This window comes from Lipotes vexillifer, unplaced genomic scaffold (assembly GCF_000442215.2).
Source record: "Lipotes vexillifer unplaced genomic scaffold, Lipotes_vexillifer_v1.1 scaffold272, whole genome shotgun sequence".
NCBI lineage: Eukaryota > Metazoa > Chordata > Mammalia > Artiodactyla > Lipotidae > Lipotes > Lipotes vexillifer.
In genome coordinates, this window is record NW_006772469.1 from 294108 (window position 1) to 315314 (window position 21207).

Sequence of the window (21207 nt, forward strand, 5' to 3'; positions counted from 1 at the left end):
AGAACCGTGTGTGCCCGACACCGCTTAACAAATTATAAGATCAAAGTAGAGAAGAAGCTTAATGAATTAGGTCCCCAGAGAGATTAGTGATGGTAGAATGACAACGGGAGCACATGTATCATGTTCTTCTTATCCCCTACCCTCTCCCCAAATTACACACTTTGGTGAGCCGAGTCCCCTTCACTTTCTTGATGAAAGGAGGGTGACTGGACTCTCCTGGTGTCCGAAAAGTTCCCAGTCTTGCACTATCAAAAATACAAGAGGGGGCTTCCCTGGTGGCGCAGTGGTTGGGAGTCCGCCTGCCGATGCAGGGGACGCGGGCTCGTGCCCCGGTCCGGGAAGATCCCACGTGCCGCGGTGCGGCTGGGCCCGTGAGCCACGGCCGCTGAGCCTGCGCGTCCAGAGCCTGTGCTCCGCAATGGGAGAGGCCACAACAGTGAGAGGCCCGCGTACCGCTAAAAAACAAAAACAAAAACAAAAAAATACAAGAGGGCTCCTAATTTAAGCATTATCAGGCATGAGCACCATTTTAACCATTAGAGAAAATGGTTTTGAGTGGCATTTTTTAAATAAAAGTAATTCAGTTTCCATGAGAAAATGCCCTACCTTCAATTATGCATAATCTTTTAAAGTTTCCTTATAACTGAGAGTTTTCATTGTTTCGATGAAAATTTCAGAAACGACATAATCAGTGGTACATTAGGCGGAATGCTATTGGCATACAGACAATACCGAATTCTGTACGAGATCCAGATAATTGGCTCCAGGTGCAGACTCAGACCCAGGGACTAAAAGGCAGGCCTGCTGTAGAGTGTCTGGGTGCTGGAGAAGAGATCAAGAAAGGAGATTCCTTGACAGGTGCAGGATCTGAATGTTTCTGGGGGACAAGGCTGCAGGGGGATGGAAGCCAGATACAGATGAGTGACTAATCTTCTTTCTTTACTCCCAGTCTATAGAAAAGAAGGGACCATTTCCTCAGCTGTGGCCTACATGGGGGCTTTCCTAGGTTGGGCAGGAAGCCCTCCTCCCACCCCCCAGTTAGTGACCAGAGGCTTTTTGTTTATAGAAATGATTTAGTTTAAATTAGGAAATGCCATACCTTCAACTCTACGAAATCATCTTTTAATTTCCTGATTACTGAAAGTTTGTATTGTTTTGGCTAAAATTTCAGAAATGTCATTGTAGGGGAAGAAAAATAATTTTCCCTCTACCCTTCTATGTCCTCGGCCCCTGTAACAAAAGATAAAGAAGAGAAAATTCAAGATTAAAAATCAGAAGTTTATTAACACGTGTATCTCATATACATGGGAGGTACCCAGGGAAAACTAACTCTCACAGGTGTCTTAGAATTCGGGCTTAGGGACTTCCCTGGTGGTCCGGTGCATAGGACTCCAAGCTCCCAATGCAGGGGGCCCAGGTTAGATCCCTGGCTGGGGAACTAGATCCCATATGCCACAACTAAGACCAGGTGCAGCCAAAATAAATAAATAAATAAAGAGAATTCAGGCTTAAATACCATCTTCAGCTACAGGCAAAAGAGAGAAGGTGGGGATAAGCCATTTATGGGGAGGTGGCTGGGTAAACAAGGGTAAGGTTTGTTATGCAGACCGTAAACCCACTGAAGAGTTTCTTGTGATTTAGAGTCATCCTTCTTTTCTTGGTAGGAGACGGAGACACCCTTACAAATGGACATTTGCTTTATAAGCATAGATTTCCCTTAAAGGGTGACTTCTACTCTGTTTTCCAGTCTTCTCCTGTGTCTGCTCTTTCTCAAAATAATCAGCTCAAAATAACCGTTATCCTAACGAGGCATATTTGTGGATGGCATTTTCTGGTTTACAACATAACTGGTCTAGTGTGACACAGAGGCTGCAGAATTCTGCTTGAGACACACAGGAGCTGGGGGAAAGGAGTGGGTCATTCCCTGCTCCAGATGCAGACTCAGACCTGGGACTAGAAGACAGGCCTGCTGTGGCAGGTAGATGCTGCAGAAGCTCAAAATGATCAAAAGCAAACCTTTCTCAGTTGACTTTATTTTACTTTCTTGTTCCAGAAGTGGGTTGCATATAACCCATGGAATTATCTGGTAGGAAGCTGAAAGCCAGAAGGAGGTGGACAGAGAAAGGAGGGGATGGAAATCGAGGGAATGAAGAGCCCTGGGAAGCCCAAGTGAGTGATAGGCAGTGGTCTCGCCCGATGCCATCAGGATAGCTCAGACTGGCTGAGAGAAATAGAGCCCACGCAGGACCCGGGCTAGTCAATGAAACTCCTTCCACAAGACAGAAGCCTTGGTAGAATGGAAGAGCTCTGACTTTGGCTTTAGCTTGTCTGGCTTTGAACCTGCCTGAGTTGCTTAAGTTCTCCTGGTATCAGATTTCAAAATAGAAGGCAGATTTTAAAAGAGATGGTTATAAGGCTAGAATCCAACAGCTTTAAGATTGCCAAACATGGAAACTGGCTATAGCAACTGCTCAAGAAATTTCAGTTTTCCTTCCTCTATCCATGAATAAACAATTGTGTTTTCCCAAAGGAAATGCTCTTAAAAGAATTTAGATAGAAATCAAATAAATCACTGCCGCTATTAGTATGCTTTGGGACCCTATGGGGGAGGGGGTGGAGAGAAGAGCAACCTTGGAAAGCCCCCTGTTTTCGCCTCATCCCCCTCTTCCCATTCCTGGAAACGCAGGAAGCAGTAACTGCCCCACACTGGTATTACCTCATACCAAAATCATTCCCCCAATGCTCCAGATAAAATACAGGATGCCCAATTAAATTTGAATTTCAAATAAAGAATAATTTTTTAGTATATCTCAAATAATGCTTGGGACATAATTATTCAAATTTAATATCCTGAATATCCTGTATTTTTAATATCCTGATACTATACTATATTTAATATCCTGATACTGAATATCCTGTATTTTTTCCCTAAATGCAGCAACTCTATTTAATCATTTAACCATAATTTCTGTTTTTCTCAATTTTAAACCTAGGTGCCTGCTTCCCAGATTCTTTAGCAATCTTTGAGTAAAAAAGAGTGGCATTAGCAGGTATTGGCTAGGATGTGGAGCAACTGGAACTCTCATACATTACTGATGGGAGTGTAAATTGGTACCACCACTTTGGAATACTGTTTGGCACTATCTATGAACCCTAGGACTCAGCAATTCCGCTCCTAGATATCGACACAACAGAGATACATACGTAGTTCACCTAAAGTTATGTACAAGAATGTTATAGCAGCACTGTACTATTGAGAATAGTCCAGACTGGAAATAATACAATGGTAGCACAGATAAATAAATTGTGGTATATCTGTACAATGGAATATTATACAGCAATGAGAATGAATGAATTCTTGCAGCACACAACACGGTTGAAACTCACAATCATAATTTTGAGCAAAAGACGCCAGGAATAGAAGAAGAAATAATATATATGATTCAATAAATATGTCTCAAACACAGGCAAAATGATCCTCTGGTGTTAGAAGAAAGGGTAGAGGTTGCCTCTGGGTGGAGGGTTAGACTCGCTTTAAGAGTAAGGAGGGCTTCTGGGGTTCTGTAAGTTTCTAGTTCTTGAATCAGGTTGTGGTTACAAGAATTGTTCACTTGGTGACAATTCATCAATCATGTTTACAATTTCTATACTGTATATATAGTGCATTTCAATTAAAAGTGTATTTAAAGAAGAAAAGAACAATAGAACTGGGGAGATTAAACTGTCAACATAGGAACAATAAGTAGAAGGAAGAGAGAAGAGGCAAGTTTGGGGGCAGTGGGGTACCCGTCAGGACTTGCCACACAGAAGAGGCATTTCAGGGGCTTCCCTGGTGGCACAGTGGTTGAGAACCTGCGTGCTAATGCAGGGGACAAGGGTTCGAGCCCTGGTCTGGGAGGATCCCACATGCCACGGAGCAACTAGGCCCGTGAGCCACAACTACTGAGCCTGCACGTCTGGAGCCTGTGCTCCGCAAGAGGAGAGGCCGCGATAGTGAGAGGCCCGCGCACCACGATGAAGAGTGGCCCCTGCTCGCCATGACTAGAGAAAGCCCTCGCACAGAAACGAAGACCCGACACAGCAAAAATTAATTAATTAATTAATTAATGAAAAGAAGAGGCATTTCAGACAGGAATTGAACAAATCTATGGGGGCACAGGGTTCCTGTTCTGATCTCCGAGTTCCAGCACTTGCACGTTGAACATTTTTTTAACTCAAAAGCGATGTGTAAGGTTTCATTCGTCACCAGGACAGCTTGTCGGGCCTGCTGCAGACACGACATCTGTATCTGCCAGGAAACTACGCTAGACAGCCTTCAGAATCCCTCCCAATGCTCTTGTTTCACGATGTTGTTAATGTTCTCTAAACCACAGTTTCTCACCTCAGCCCAGTTCACGTTTGGTGATGGAAAATTCTCCTCCAAAAAACAAAAAACCCTAGGCTTTTCAGGATGCTTAGAAATATCCTTGGCCTCTACCCACTAGGTAGTCCTCACCTATAGTTGCAACAACCCAAAATGTCTCCAGACATTGCCAAATGTCCCCTGGGAGTTGCAGTAATCTCTGGTTGAGAACCAGTTCTCTACACATGTATTGTGAACCCTTGGGCAAGCTTTTATTGACTGGTTTCAAGATATTAAAAATACATAACACACATACATACATAGGTACGGACATAAAAAAGAAAGAGGTTAGTCACAAACTGTCTAGCTTCCGGTAGTCCCAAAAATTTGTATGAGAAGGGACGTTCTAGGAGAATGCTTACCTTTCATTCCTGAACAAGGCTTGCTCATTTCTGCTGGCCAAGATTTATAGTCCCTGATTGGTAGAGTTCAATGGAAAGAAGAATAAAGGCTTTGGAGCTCCGTAGAACTGAATTCAAATCCCAGCCCTGCCACTTTGTCACACTGAACATGTGGCTATTTTCTGTTTCTTTCCCTTTCTTCTGTAGCCTTGTGGGAGAACTACCCACATCTCACAGTTCCTAGGGGTGTAAAGGAGGTATGGGGTGGGAGGAGTATTGTGTTTCCCTCCAGATCCAAGTACTACTCTCTTATTTAACTAACATTCATGAAGTACTTACCCTCTGCCAAGAATCACTCAAAGGACTTTTCAAATATTAACTCATTTAATCCTCATTACAACTTTGTGAGTTGGATACTGTTAATATCCCATTTCACAGATGAGGAAACTGAGGCACAGAGAGGTGAAGTAACTCGCCCAAGGCCATGTAACTAGTCACTGGGAGAGCTGGAGCCTAAGGCCAGAGTCCATGACCTAACCACTCGATCGTGCTGCTCGGTCCACTTTCTCATCTTCTGGTTCCTACAACATCTCCTGTGAGGTGCTCGCCATATCTTTTCCCCAGAGAGACTAAGAAGAGGATGTGGGACCAACACTAAGTCTTTGAGACAAGCCTCATTTTCTCATCTACAAAGAGGTTGGCCTGGCGGTCATGATCTTTCCTTGGCCTTGGCACTTGACCACTTTGCCTCAGTTTTCTTGTCTGCATTAAAAAGGGTCTTATCACCCTTAATTCCCTGAGTGCGCTGGCCTGCTGTGAATATTAAATAGAGACCAAGGTTAAGTAGAGATCAAACATGAAAAGCATAGCACTCTATACAAGTGTAAGCCATTGTGATATTGGCAACACATCACGTGCAGATTTTTTCCATCAGCTTTCACTGGCACCTGTCTCCCATGTATACGGTGATTTGCAGATTTCCAAATGTCTTCACATACGTGATCTTATTTGAGCCTCCCCAATACTAGCAGTGACTACGATTCAAGCCTTCTCATTCCTAACGCACTGATCTTCCTATCACAACAGTGTCGTTAGCCTCGGGGTGCTGGGCTCTCAGGCGCTTTTCCGTACCATTAAATCAGGCATAGGTCCTGCTACTTGGCAACATTTAGTTTAAAACAGACACAGTGGTGCATATGTCAGGTCATTGACACACAGGAAACACGGCGTTTAATAGACATAGTCTGATCACATTAATACGACAACTCAAAGAAGAAAGTCACATTATACTCATTTTAAAGATGTTAAAACTGAGGCTCAGAGAAGCTAATTTGTCCAAGGACACACAGAGGGTGGAAAATGTCTGCTGCAGGTGTGGGAAGGAGACCTTGAGGTTCAGCCATGCATTTCTATCCCTACACTCCGACCCTGCTTCCTGCTCCCAAAAGCTAATGTCTTTACTGTTCTTCATGCATTCCACCCTCTTTCTTTCCCCTGTGCATTTCCTCACATTGTTTCCCCTGCCTAGAATGTCTACTATCTATGCCTAGACAAGAATCCCATGCCCTCCAATCAGCCTTCTCCAACTTCACCAGAACGAATGATAATTCTACTTCTGTTACTTTGGAAAAAAACAAAAAGCACAAAACTTGTTCCCAGATCGCATGTTTGGACTTCTCCATCTCAGGGCCCTGAGTCAGATGCTTCTTTTACACCTCCCACGGGGTCAAAGAGATTCACAGAACAGACTTGTTTTGATTGAAATTAAATACCACCACTTCCTCTTCGAATTGTACTTGTCTGTCTGGTGCTATGTAAGTGTCTCTGCAGTTTTAGGTCTTTAATTTCACTACTAGAGATTCCCACCTCATGAGTTCTCTTCTTAGTTTCTCCCCCTTATTCAAAGTTCTGATACCCCCCTCTGGTTTTGTAACTATACCCAATAGCAAAATGAAGCCAGGCTTGCTGGATAAAAAGACTTTGAATGAATTATCCTTTTCTCTTCTTGTCCCCTTTTGATTTGGTTCTCAGAGGAATCATTGTCTGGGAAAGGAGTCAAACAAATATGGTTTAGAGCTAAAGCAGTGAGATTAGGCAATAATACAGCTGGTCCCCCTCACCACTCTTACTTTTTATTAACCCTTCTCCCTTAAGAAGCACTTGGGTACTTATTAAACATACAGATTCCCCAATCCCTTTCCAGACCTATTAGATTAAATCCAAATTTCTAGGGATGTATCATTCTTAAAAACCCCCTCAAGTGATTCTTACACTAAAGTTTAAAACAGTAAAAGGAAAATTTGTCAGTTATAAGCAAGTTTTCTATTGTATTTAAATAAGTTATATCACAAATGTTAGCTAACAATATGACAGTGGTTTTCTAAGACAGAATATCTATAAACAAACCAGTGGACACTAACTGCTATGTAGAATAGTTTAATTCATAAAGACTCCGTTATAATGAGAAATACAAAACATGTCTATACAAAAACTGAAAAGTTTGTGTCTTACCCCAGCACAAATTTACATTCACTCTATTAGACAAGGGAATACTATCCATTCTGATGACTGTTAACCACCACCTCTCTGCTAATTCATTCTTTCAACAATGTTCTACTGCATATCTGCTGTGTGCCAGGCACTGTTGTAAGACTCCCTGGTCAGTCCTTTATTCCTTTAGCTTGTCAGTTAATAGTCTGCACCACCACATAGCAATATATTTTCCTGCATTATCAGCAAAGCCATCATTGCCCTCCTGGTTAGTCAGAAAGGAGAAAGACCTTCTAATTCTAGTTAAATATTTATCTACACCTTGCAGTTTCAAACATGATTCTTTGTGTGATTTGACCCTAATTATATAGCCTTCTCAATCTGGGTGGTTTTCTCTTTGTGTCAGAAAGCGAGTTCTTGATAATAAATATTTGAGGCACCTTTCTAAGGCAGTTCAAAGTGTTTCGGCATTTGTTATTCCATGAACTCTAACTTAGTGGGGAGTTGGCTGTTGGTGGGAATCAACTGATAACAGTCAGGGATCCCAGAGTAGACAAATGAGTCAAGAAATGCAGAGCAAGGTGAAGAGCTTAGAAGACTGATTAGGAAGGACAGAGGAAGAGTGATATGACATATACACAGTGGTCTCCAGAACTGGCTGTATCAGAATCACCTCTTGAAATTTTTACACACCCAGGGTCCACCCCAGCCTGCTGAATCAGAATCAAGTATCTGCATTTTTAACCAAGCACTAGGGATTGGGAAGCCTTGTGGTAGAACCTTTGACTGGGGCCTTTCCTGAGAACATAGTGGAGGAATATTGAAGGAGCAAAAGCCGAGAGATAATAGGGGTGGGGGGATGCCCTGTAACTAGTCAAGGAAAGTGTTGAAAGTGACCAGGGACCAAGACTACAGAGCACAGCATTATGGTTAGATTCGAAATAAGAAAGGAGACATTTTTGACATTAGTCAGGAGTGAAATCATTTTAGTGAATCATTTTAGTGAAGTCACTAGTGAAATCATTTTAGTGAAGACATTTTCTCTCTTGAGAGTTCTGACGGGGTAGCAGCTCACAAGACTGAGCTTGATCTCTGGGTGAAATATGTGTAGTATAGGCACCACTTTGTTTGGGGGACACTTATTTCCTACTGGTTTTGCAACCACTGGGTTTTTCTGTGGGACTTGAAGCCTCTTTTTTCGGAGATACCTTCACAAAGGGAAATTAATCTTTTGCCAAGTAAACTTTAGCTATCAGGACACCACTAATAAGCAAGTTAATGCGGACATTAGCTAGAAGCATCTGTTTTAATAGTAATTTTACGCAGACGTAAAGAACTTTATCTCACAGAGTTCTCTTACAGAGCAACTAAGATAATGTCTGTGGAATAGCTTTGTAAAAATTGATTATAATTACTGTTAAGTAGAAACATTTCAAATGCAAAATAGACATTGTTCAGGATGGTTGTCTTGAAAATTGCTGATGAAAAGAGAGATTGATGAAAGGAGAAAAAGGAAAAAAACAAAACAAAACACACAACCAGACAACCTGAGAATGGAATACCCATCCCCTCTCCTTTATGTTGTTTTTCTTTCCCTTGTGTTTTTAATTCTCAAATATTGGCAATAGTCTGGAAATGTTATGCTAAGTTAGCTGGATGTGACTAACCCTAAGCAGGAGGGGTGCAATGAAATGTCTTCTGAATTGGTATCTACGTTATATCCAATCCAGTTAGGTGTTGAATACTGTTTTGGTTTTGTTTTCACAGGCAGTACCTTTTTGAACTTAGTCTTAAAAATGAATCCAGTTGTTTTGCAGCCAAGATATGGTGCAGGAGGTGCGATGGTTAGTGACTGGCAAACCGGCGTGTTTGACTGCTGTGATGACGTGGGGATTTGTAAGTGCACATGGTTGTTGCTTTCTCCTGGGCTACAGTCGTGCAGTTGCTGACATAACAAAAATTGTTTGCTTATCCTCTCAAGGGATCCATGTTTTATTCTAGAACTCAGAGGTCACAAGGTGGAACCACTGGGCAGATTTTGCCACAGGATGTGTTTTGTTTGTCCTGTATATAATGACCCCTCCTGCTGTATTAATTTTAAAATAGTAGGAACCATATAAAAATCAGAGCCCACATAAAAATCTAACTTTCCAATCTAGATTTCCAGCTTCTCTTAAAAATTTGGAAAATCTGAAAAGAGGATTCCTCATCCTCAACTGGCAGAAGTCAGTTGCTACCGAGTATTAGCTAAACCCATTCAAAGGGACCATCACTCTACAGTCTGCCATATTTATGTCCACCATCCACTATTGGCTATTTTGTGTGTTTTTTCCAACTATTTTACTCATTCATTTTTACTTGCCTGTCCTTGAGTTTGTGATTCTTGTCCAGATCAATCACCTCTTTTTATATTTTTCACCTCTTTAGTATCCCTGTGTTCTTGATGTGTTTCTCCAGTCTTCTCTTTACCTCTTCCTTCCCCTACAGTGGTGAGTCTGTGTTTCTGGTTTTCAGTATTCATGTGACTCTTGTGGCTGTTCCATTTCGGGAAGCTTTTAGGTTTTTAGCTTTCCTGACGTTTAATTCCTTCACACTACCCAACACACTTTCATGTAAGACAATTTCCTTGTTTCAGAGTCTTTTGCCGAAAGAGTTGCAGACATTCTCTGTGTGGCTGGTCTTTCCACCATCTTGAAAAACAATCTCTTTTTTTTGTATATGATGGAAGGCTATCTATATAGCCTTTGATTTTTTGAACTTTTCTATCAAAGTTCAGTGGAGATAGCCTTTTGCTTAAAGCCATCAATGAAAAAACAAGAGCTTTCTTATCTCATGTAGGATACAGTCACATCAAAACTCTACTCTAGAACTTTTCAAAATAGACTTGTACTCAGCATGTTTGCGAACAGTTTCCTGTTTGTTGCTATTTCCTTAGGCCCTTTTTTGTCTTATACAGACTCTTTAAAGTGAAATTTCAGTATGCTTTTTAAGCTTTTGATGCCTATACCCCTTAACTTTTACTTGCTTCAATCCTCATAACAATAATAGGCCTCTACTCTTTGTCAGAACAACCATCTAGAATCTGTCTCCTACTGCTCGACTCATTTTTCCAATTATTTCTTCACTCCATGTTTTCTGACCCTAAACACCCTCCCACAGTTTTCAGAGGGTTTCTCAGACCCCCTGACACCACAAACTTCCTATTCAAGGATTATCCAAATGTAAACAAGGGTAGGGAAGAAATAATTTGGACGTGCTCAGATTGGCAAGGCAGGAGATTTTGCAATTAAATCTGACCTGGCGTATGACCAGTCAATTTTCCCCACCTCCAGGAGTGTAGGATCCAGAAGCAAGACATAAAGAGCCAGGGGACGCCACTGTTTTCTCTGAATGTCCATTAAGGCCATTTCCTGAGTGAGCATCTTTTTGAAAGTGGTGTGATTAAGTCAAACTCACGATGACCCTGACTGATTCCTCTGTGTGATTTCACCCTGCCCTCAGGCCTCTGTGGGACTTTCTTTCCCCTGTGCCTTTCGTGTCAGATTGCCTCTGACATGAACGAATGCTGCCTGTGTGGAGCAAGTGTCGCCATGAGGACCATGTATAGGACCCGATACGGCATCCCGGTGAGTCACCCGTGTCCACTGTGAAATAGTTACCCAGACAGGACAGGCCGAGGGCCTTCCTTCAGTCTGACTGGATCTCCATGATTGCCCTCCTCACATTCATGATTTGACCCTAGTCTTTTCTCCACTACCATCCTAAATTTTTTAAGTGATTTACAGAGACCATGTGGCTATCTATCCTTTGGAATATATTCATAATAAAATCTTTTATTGATCCAATAGATATGACTCTGAAAAAGTTGCTGGCGGTGAGCAGGTGAGGGATGGAGGTCAGCACAGAGTCCTTAATCTCTCCTGGCTTTACTCAGAGTCAGACAGAGGACGCTGCAGGGTGGGTGACAGTTGCTTAGAAAGCCTTGGGTAAAAAAAGGGTGTATGATAGCTCCCCTCAGAGCTGGCACATTGGTGAGACAGTTACCTCACTGGTAACTTATATGCCAGTGTTCATTCATTCAAAAGGGATTACTGAGCATCTAGAACATTGTTAGGTCATAAGCTGAAGTTCACTCATTCAACAGGGATTTATTGAGTACATAGAATATGCAAAGTAGTATTACAGGTGTTAAAGACACATCAGTGAATAAAGGAAATCAAAATCGCTGTCTTCATGGAGCTTACATTCTTTTCTTTTCTTTTTTTTTTGAGATTTTTATTTAACATAGTTTCACACTTAATGTTGCAAAGATGGTACAAAGACTTCCTGAATATGCTTCACCCGGATTCCCCAAATACTAAAAATTTGCCACATTTTCTTTATTTTCTTCTCTTTCCTCTATCTATGTATCTATTCTATGTTTTTCTGAATCATTTGAGAGCAGGTTATAAACGTGATACCCTGTTATCTCTATTTCAGTGTGTATTTCTGAAAAACAAGGACATCCTCTTACATTACCACAGTGCAATTGTCAAAACCAGGAATTTAACATCGATACAGTACTATTAGGTAATCTATGGATATTATTTAAGCTTTACCAATTATCCCAATAATTTTCTTTAGATGAAAAGAAAATCATTCTGGAAGCAAACATTGTATTCAGTTGTCATGCCTCTTTAGTATTCTACAACATGGAAGAGTTTCTCAGTCTTTGTCTTTTTTTTTTTTTAATGAATACAGATCAGTTATTTTGTAGACTGTCCCTCCCTTTGGCTTGTCAAATGTTTCCTTATGATTAGACTTAGGTTACACACTTTTGGCAGAAACTCCACGGAAGCGATGCTATGTTTGCTTTGCATGACATCAGGAAGCACGTGACATCAATTTATCTCATTATGCGTGATGTTAACTTTGATTCCTTGGTTAAGATAGCATCTGTCAAGATTCTCCATCACAACGTTGCTCTTTTCCCCTTTATAATGGATAAGGACTTTGTAGGGAGATGTAAATACCCTGTTCCTCATCAAACCCTCACCCATCGAAGATTCTTGCCGCAGCAATTACTACTATGATGGTTATCAATGGTAGAGCTCAGACACTAATGGAAGAAGATAGCTGCAATATAACTAAGTAAGAGTATAATCTATAGGATGGCGATAAATGCAACAGAGAAAAATAAAGCAAGGAAGAGAGGGCTTTCCTGGTGGTGCAGTGGTTGAGAGTCCGCCTGCCGATGCAGGGGACACGGGTTCGTGCCCCAGTCCGGGAAGATCCCACATGCCGCGGAGCGGCTGGGCCCGTGAGCCGTGGCCGCTGAGCCTGCGCGTCCAGAGCCTGTGCTCCGCAACGGGAGAGGCCACAACAGTGAGAGGCCCGCGTACCGCAAAAAAAAAAGAAAAAAGCAAGAAAGAGGAATAGAATGTTGAAAGGTTCTAATTTTGAATAGAGTTATCAGGAAAGACCTCAGTAAGAAAGTAAAGACCTAAAAGGATGAGAGGATGACTCATCTGGGGAAAGTCCAGGCAGAGGAAATAGCTAGAGCCAAGGTCCTGAAGTAGAGCTTACCTGGAATGTTCCAGACACAGCAAAGCAGCCAGAGAGGCAGAAATAGTTTGGGGGGTGGGGGGAGGGAGGCGGGAGCGTGGAGAGATCATACAAGATGACATCAGAGCATTAGCAAGAGTCAGACCTTCTAGGGCCTTGGAGACCATGATAAGAACTTGAGCTTTTATTCTAAGTGAGCTGGAAAGCCATTAAAATGCTTTTAAACAAAGAAGTGACAGGACGGATTTGTGTTCCTGAAAACTTAGCTTCTGCCCCGCTCATTGTGACCGAGAACAAGTTATTCATCTTACTAAGCTCACTGATAAAATGTTAAGAATAATACTTCCCCCAAGGTGGCATGGTAAGAGTCACAGGAGATCATGCATGGAAAGGACTTAGCACAGGGCCTGGCAGGTAACTGTTACTAGCTTTGTTCTTAGCTCAGCTGTCTTCTCTCCCACATCCCTCCTGTGGGCTTGCTCAGCTGCCTGTCTCTCAGCACTCCCTGCAGCTCTCATTTACGCCACTCATTTATGCCACTCTCATTTATGCCAGCATAACTTAACACAGGGGTTCTTAACTTTGTGGCTGTCCCATAAACTTCCCAAAACTGTACACTAAGTGTTGGGTGTATGTAGTTGTGTACATGGGTGTGAGGGTGAGATTCTCAACGTGGCCCAACCATAATGGCATAGAGGAAGGGGTGCTTAGCTGGATTCTGGAGATAAAGGTTCTGGGAACAGCTCAGCAAATAGCTAACTTTTGGACTCTCTGAGAAGTCATTTGTCAGCATCAGTTTTCTCATCTGTCGTGAGAAAGTTGTGCAAGATGATTTCGAAGGTCACTTCTAGGGTCTGGGATTCTACGCTATAACAAATTCCCTTGGTATACATAAAATAAGTGTATTTATAGACAATGTATCTCTCTTCTTCCTTAGAACAGACTTCAAAAATGACTAGTAAATCCTAGGACTGATTTATATAATTCAGGTTCTTTGCTTTGTTCCCCCTTTGCATCTATGCAAACTTTTATAGGGCTGCTCCAATACAGCCTCTCTGACCTGCCCCTCCCTTCATGGACACAATCAAGACAGCATCCCTTTGGCTATAGGGCCACAGCCTCTGCAGCAGAGGAGAAAGAAAAAAAACCACTGATTGAACGCCTAGGTGCTGGGACACTACCTTAACATATATGTGCTCATTTACTACTTACAAACTCTTTATGGTGCAGAGATTGTTATCTCCACTTTATAGACATGAAAGCCAAGAATGAGAAAGGCTTAAGGTCACAGAACATGTAAATGCTGAAATTCGGGCTCAAGTTTATTCTGACTTGGAGTCAGGTCTGGTTTTTCCCACTTGACCATCTTGTCTTCCCAAATTGAAGTGTATTCAGCCATGTACCACAATTCATTCGTTTATTTGCTCAACGATTCTGTAAATACTGCTCATAACAAGACTTCTTTTTTTAACAGCTTCCAAAAAAAGTGAAGCACCAGTCCCCTTTCCCAAAGAGAGTGATGAATGCAAAATCTTTGCTTCAGGCACCCACTTCCCAAGAAGCTGCTCTGGTCAAGGCCTTTATGTCCCTTATTAACTTCAGCATGGTATAAACCTGTAGCTCATTTCCTCTCATTTGAAAAAGGAATGTTTTTTTCTTTCTATATTCTCTGTATTTGTATTATGAAACAGACTTAGAATTAGGGTGTGTTTTCTAAAGGTTTCCCTAGGTCTCTCAGCAAATAATAGTGGGACTTTTTCCCCCTAAAAACTTCATGAGGTAAAAGACAGGCACAGACATGCTGGAACAGAAAAGTGGTTACATCCCTGTTGAATATTTTCTTCCTTGTAGCATATAATATGTATTCAGTAAGTGTTGGTTTAATGAAGGTTTAAAAGATAAAAAGAATAAAAATAAACAATGAACTAAAGAATGAAAAAAACAAGTACTCTGAGGAAGGGTTAGAGGATTTGGATGCTTTATCAGGGAAAAAGAGAAGGCCAAGAGACTGAATTGTCTTCAAGCTGAATATCCATTCCTCCATCTGATGAAGGTCACATCATTAGAAGATTTCTAACATTGTTATCTAGTTGTCCACTCTTTGTCCCACATGCTTTCTCTGTTAGACGAACATCAAAATCACTGCAGCAAAGAAAAAAAATTTTATGAAAAATAAATCACTTATAATCTCACCATTTAGGAGCTCCCAATCCTTATAAACTAAATCTACTATAGATCTCTCTCTCTCTCTTTCTCTCTGTCCCTGCTCACACTGTAAATTGGGAGTTGTATTAAATTCAACATTTTAAAGAATAAGTGCTATCCAAAAATGGAGTTCAAAATTATTTCAATCAGTCAAGACACACAGTCATAGAACCTGGTTGTCAGACTAGAACCCTCAGATCACTCGGTGCCGACTACACAGGGCAGGAGTCCCTTCAAGGGCGTCTCTACCCAAGGGCATTAAGACCCAACTAGACCTACCACGGAGAGGGCCCTCAAAACTTTGCAAAAGGCTTCCCTGGTGGTGCAGTGGTTAAGAATCCGCCTGCCAATGCAGGGAATACGGGTTTGAGCCCTGGTACGGGAAGATCCCACATGCCGTGGACCAACTAAGCCCGTGCGCCACAACTACTGAGCCTGCGCTCTAGAGCCCATGAGTCACAACTACTGAGTCTGTGCACCTAGAGCCCATGCTCTGTAACAAGAGAAGCCACCGCAATGAGAAGCCCACGCACCACAATGAAGAGTAGCCCCTGCTCATCGCAGCTAGAGAAAGCCTGTGCACAGCAATGAAGACCCAATGCAGCCAAAAATAAATATAATAAATAAATAAATTTATTTAAAAAGAAAAACTTTGCAAAGCAGCCCATTCTACGAATGAATAGTGGCTTTTCCAGACACTATTCATTCTCTTCTTTCTTCTTTTCCCCATACTTTATATATCCCTCCCTCACTATGGACTTCCTCCCTTGCAGAATAGCATGAGGGACGTCAATAGAAATGGCTAGAGGGATACAAGGTAAGGCCTCGTCTGGCACTATACTCACAACCAATTGGAAAAATTGGTGCATTACACAACTGGCTTTAAAGGGAACCATTCCACGTTAATAAAAATAATGAATAAACCAAAAGTTTTCTTAAAAAGGAAAAAAAAAGAGACAACAGATGATAGAGAACTGGGGCTATAATTGTAACCTGCAGATCATTTGAAATGGTATGTTATTATGAAAAGGGCACTGGCTCGAGAAGAGAAAGACCAATCACTGCCACCAATTTATGTGATCTTAGCAAGTTAGTGAACTTCACTTGGTCATCAGAAAAGTAGGGATAACGTCACAGAATTCTCATGATAAACAAGTGACATAAAATGTATGTTTTAAAGAGGTATGAAAAGTTAAACAAATGCAAGGAATTGTATGACTGTATCTATAGGCTACATGTTGATCCGTTTGCTTGTTTTTTAACAGGGGTCTATTTGTAGTGATTTCCTATGGCTGGTATGTTTCCCTAATTGCACCCTTTGTCAACTCAAGCGAGATATTGAAAAAAGAAAAGCAATGAATGCTTTGTAAAAGATGCTTGGTAAGTTGGTGGGAATTCTTTGATTTGTGAGTATCAAAACAAATTCTCAAAGACATCTTTGACTTCTTTGGTACTCTGTCTCACAGATACATGAGATATCCATTACCAAATGGGGGGTAAATGACTTTCAATGGCCAGCCTACCCCAATCAGTTGGGAGTCAGCTTCCCAGAGCCTGGGTAGAGAGAGCTAACCCTGATTGGATGGGAAAGAATTCTGTGATTTGTTAGGATGTCTGCCACATGTAGAGTGGCCGTGTGATGTACCAAATAAACATACCACATCTCATCCATACCTATCTTAACTACATCATGATTTAAGGTAGTAGAGCCACGTGTATGACAGAACATTCATTTCCCTAAGCCTAGATCACAGGTTCACTGCTGTTAACAGTAACCCATTGAGATGTTACACTAAGTGTGACTATGTAATATATCTAGTTACATGTTCTTGTCAACTCCACAATATTGAAATAATAATTCATTCTCCAAAGTGGTAGAAAGCTATCTTAGTCTCTATAAATTAAGTGTGGACAATTCACCCAGTTATCTAAAATGCCCAAAGTTCCCGTTTAGGAAGAAAAGTACTGACTTTTTGGTGGCAGTATGGTCAAAGTTGGGCAGCTACTCATTTACCTAGTTTCCTAAGCTCTCCTGGTCACATTTTTCCACTTTTTTTTTTTTTTTTTTTTTGTGGTACGCGGGCCTCTCACTGATGTGGCCTCTCCCGTTGCCAAGCACAGGCTCCGGACGTGCAGGCTCAGCGGCCATGGCTCACGGGCCCAGCCGCTCCGCGGTGTTTGGGATCTTCCCGGACCGGGGCATGAACCCGTGTCCCCTGCATCGGCAGGCGGACTCTCAACCATGGCGCCACCAGGAAAGCCCCTGGTCACATTTTTAATCCTCTCAGTTCTACCTATTTTTCTCAGGCCAGAGGGCAATGGCTTACTCAGTCCTGCCTTTCCATCACTTACTGCCAATCCCATTGAACTTGTTATCAAAGTTTTATTTTCACCTGGAAATGGCTATTGTCTACAAAGTCTTATCTCCCAAAGTCTTCAAAAGTGTTTGGTCAGGATGGTGCTTTCATGAGTATGACTGGTTGGCGCTGGCACAGTCTGTCTCCCTCTTACTTATTTTGCCCACACGCAGCACCAAGTCATGTCCTCTTCATGAACAACTTAGCTCATTTCATGTTGCATTTTAGTACCATTTTATTTTATTATTATTATTTTTTATAAATTTACTTATTTTATTTACTTATTTTTGGCCGTGTTGGGTCTTCGCTGCTGCACGCAGGCTTTTCTCCAGTTGCGGCGAGCGGGGACTACTCTTCGTTGCAGTGTGCGGGCTTCTCACAGGCTCTAGGCATGCGGGCTTCAGTATTTGTGGCCCGCGGACTCAGTAGTTGTGGCTCACAGGCTCTAGGGAGCAGGCTCAGTAGTTGTGGTGCACAGGCTTAGTTGCTCCCCGGCATGTGGGATCGTCCCGGACCAGGGATCGAACCCGTGTCCCCTGAATTGGCAGGCTGATTCTCAACCACTGCACCACCAGGGAAGCCCCTAGTACCATTTTAGTATCCTAGTATTTGTCTTCTGATTGCTTTCTCCAATGACTGATGTGCTTTACTCATTTACAAGCAGAGTCAAGATGGTGAGTTTTCTTATTCTTTTTCCTCCTTGTACCCTACATCCTGAGAATTAGCTGTTGTTTCTCTTCCCTAGCATTGATGTTTCTTTAAAGCCCTTTGTTACCAATGTGGCTCAGAATTTTGCCAAAGTAGCCCTAGTCCCCTACTTAGAATGTGGCAGTTTACTGGTCTAGTCATCCAGTTAATGAAAAAAATTGTTTCGGGGTGTCTGCCTTTAGGAGTCTCTTACCTTAGCATGTTTGATGAGTCATTGCCATTTGATAAGAGAGGTTAGCTCTGGCAATCTACAGAGCATTCTGTTGGTTTACCCAACCACCTAGCAATGGTGCCTGATGCATAGTAGGCACTTAATAACTAATGTGGATGAATAAATAAATGCAACTTTCAAGCGAGGAAGCATAATGAGGCTCTCACCTAGAAGACTCATCTGAATTTTAAGTAGTGCTTGTGACTCTTCCAAGTAGGTTGTACTGAACCAGGGGCCATTATTTGATATAGATTTTAAATATGCAGCAATTTGGCAGTAGGGTAGCAGTGGAATGAAAGTTTTGATACTTGGAACAAGATAATGTAAAGATGAAATTTATAAGTCCTAATTCATTCATCGATTTAGTCTTTCTTTCCTTTTCTTTTTCAGATTTCTACAGGTCAGATTCACATAGTAGTGAAAGAAAATGCTGGAATGAAATACTGCATCTATTCAGTGCTATCTCACCTCAAGTCTTAAGAAACTAATTCAGCTAATCATATGGTTTCAAATGGCTTCAAAACATTTTTAATTTTTGGTTTATTTTGAAAGAAATATATTTCCACTGCTGTTCTCTGAGATGAATGCCACTAAAAAATTAATTTCCTCAACGATTCTTGTGTCTTTAAATACTGCTTCATGGAAAATTACAATATGCTTCTTTTAAAAATGAGCCCAAGCTTGTCAAAATGTCAAAGTTGAATGATGGGTTCGTAGAGATTCTTCATTCTACTTTTCTACCTTTACATAAGTTTGAAAATGTCCAGAATAAGAAGTTTTATAAATGTTGTCAAGTAAAAGGCTTCTGTTATTTTGGATTTTCCCTGCACTGGGAGACCAGGTGTTACCCTGCACGGCCCTTCACCCCAGGAAAGTGTGGTTTCCTCCTTCAGGGAGCCTGAATGTCTTTTGGCATGTCTTCACAGCCCCATAAAGTAAATCTACTCCAGGAGTTAACTGCCTAGCAATGCAGAATTTGCTGTAGATTTTATACACAAAGGGAGGATTTCTGTCATAAGCCATGTAGCAAACCACCTAATTAACATTCCCATCACCCATCTCTGTCCTCCCCAAAGGCATCCCCTGCAGCAAGCCAGCCACAGGGACTCCACATACCTTTATTTTTCCTTTTTTTCTAGGTTAACTTGGCATTTTATTACATTTTTTTTAATTGAGATATAATTGACGTATAATATTGCACTCATTTTAGGTGTACAACATAATGATTTTATATATGTATATATTGCAAAATGACCACCACAATAATTCTAGTTCACATCCATCACCGCAGAGTTACAAGATTTTTTCTTCTTGTGATGAGAACTTTTAAGATTTACTCTCTCGGCAACTTTCAAATATGCAAGACAGAAAACTTAAATGGTGTTACAAGGTCACCAATGTATACAGAATGGCAGTGCTGAGTCCAGAAAGCAGGTCCTATTTCATTATTCATGACAGTAAGCAGAAGTTGTTTATTTATTTGTTGTCTTATAAAAATTAACCCTAGGGTTTAGGATTCCAAGGATTGCTATTATAAATTTATAGAATATCCTGTCTTTTGCCTTCCTAGCAGTCTTCATTTTATTTGGTTTAACACCTGCATCGATGGTAATTGATAAGCATCATGAAAGCAGGGACAGATCATATTTGTTCTAATTTCCTTTTTACTCCCCCAGCATATGGAAAATATTGTGGTCAAGAGGTCAGTAGATTAGTTTCAAAGGTATAAAAGGTGGCAAGAATAGTAATCAGGTAAGACATTTGTGCAAAATGAAACTATTTGGAGGTATTTTTTCTAGTCATTTTCCTTATGAAAATATGTGACTATTTTCTAAATTGCTTGTTTTGTTTTATGGCTTAGCCACAAATTATGAATGACTTCCCATATTAGTAAATATCAAAAAATATGCACTACAGTGCTATTAACTATAGTCACCATGCTGTACATTGTACCCCCATGACTTATTCACTAGAAGCTTGTACCTTATGACCACCTTCATTTTTGCCCACCTCCCACTGCTGGCAACCACCAATCTGTTCTCTGTATCTATGAGTTTGGGTGTTTTTGGTTTTGTTTTTGGTTTTGTTTTTTTAGATTCCACATATAAGTGAGATCACATGGTATTTGTCTTTCTGTCTGACTTGTTTCACTAAAGCATAATGCCTTCAAGTTCCATCCATGCTGTTGCAAATGGCAGGACTTCCTGCTTTTTATGACTGAACAATATTCCAACAATATTCCAATATATATCACATTTTCTTTACCCATTCATCTGTCAGTGGACACTTAGGTTGTTTCCATGTCTTGGCAATTGTAAATAATGCTACAATGAACAGGGGGGTGCAGCCCACATACCTTTCTTGTGCAGAGTAATTTAGTTCCATCTCAGCCTTCTAGTTCTAGGAACCATAGCCCCAAAGATGCAGGATGGGCGTGGAATTCTGCTATTAAGCAAAATAGTGTGTTTTCCATGTAGCTTACTTTAAAGTTACTTAAAAGTTATGATAAATAAAAAGGTTTTTAAAAAATCTTTGATGAGAACAGTTCTCATTAGCCTCATTCTCCCACTCTTGACATTATGCTTTATCCTGTACCTTCCAAATTCCTAAGGCTCCCTCATACCAGGCCACTTCCCTTAATTAAATCGAAACCTCCTTAAATGCTACTGCATGCTAGAAGTAAATTGCTAGAGCCAAGAAGCAACCTCAGAGGAGGTTGAGGTTGGTGCTGGGGGAGGAGACATGTAGGAGATTTACAAATTGACAAAGCAAAAGACAGCACAAAAGAATTCATCTCACTTTTCCAGGGTGTGTAATAATTATCCATACATTCTTCCTGCCATGGATGCTATATCAGAGTTAGCTGCTGCTGCTTAGTGGCTTAAACAACAACAGCCATTTTTCCTACTCAAGAGTCTATAATTTGGGCAGGATACTCTGTCTCTGCTC

The 21207-nt window shown here is 41.2% G+C and overlaps 1 protein-coding gene across 1 annotated transcript; it reads left to right on the forward strand.

Moving 5' to 3' along the window:
- The first annotated feature begins 9029 nt into the window (after positions 1-9029).
- Positions 9030-16352, forward strand: LOC103085087 (placenta-specific gene 8 protein-like). Its single transcript, XM_007447532.1, has 3 exons — positions 9030-9129; positions 10735-10859; positions 16248-16352. The coding sequence occupies exons 1-3, from the start codon at positions 9030-9032 to the stop codon at positions 16350-16352; spliced, it is 330 nt and encodes a 109-aa protein (XP_007447594.1).
- The last annotated feature ends 4855 nt before the right edge of the window (positions 16353-21207 follow it).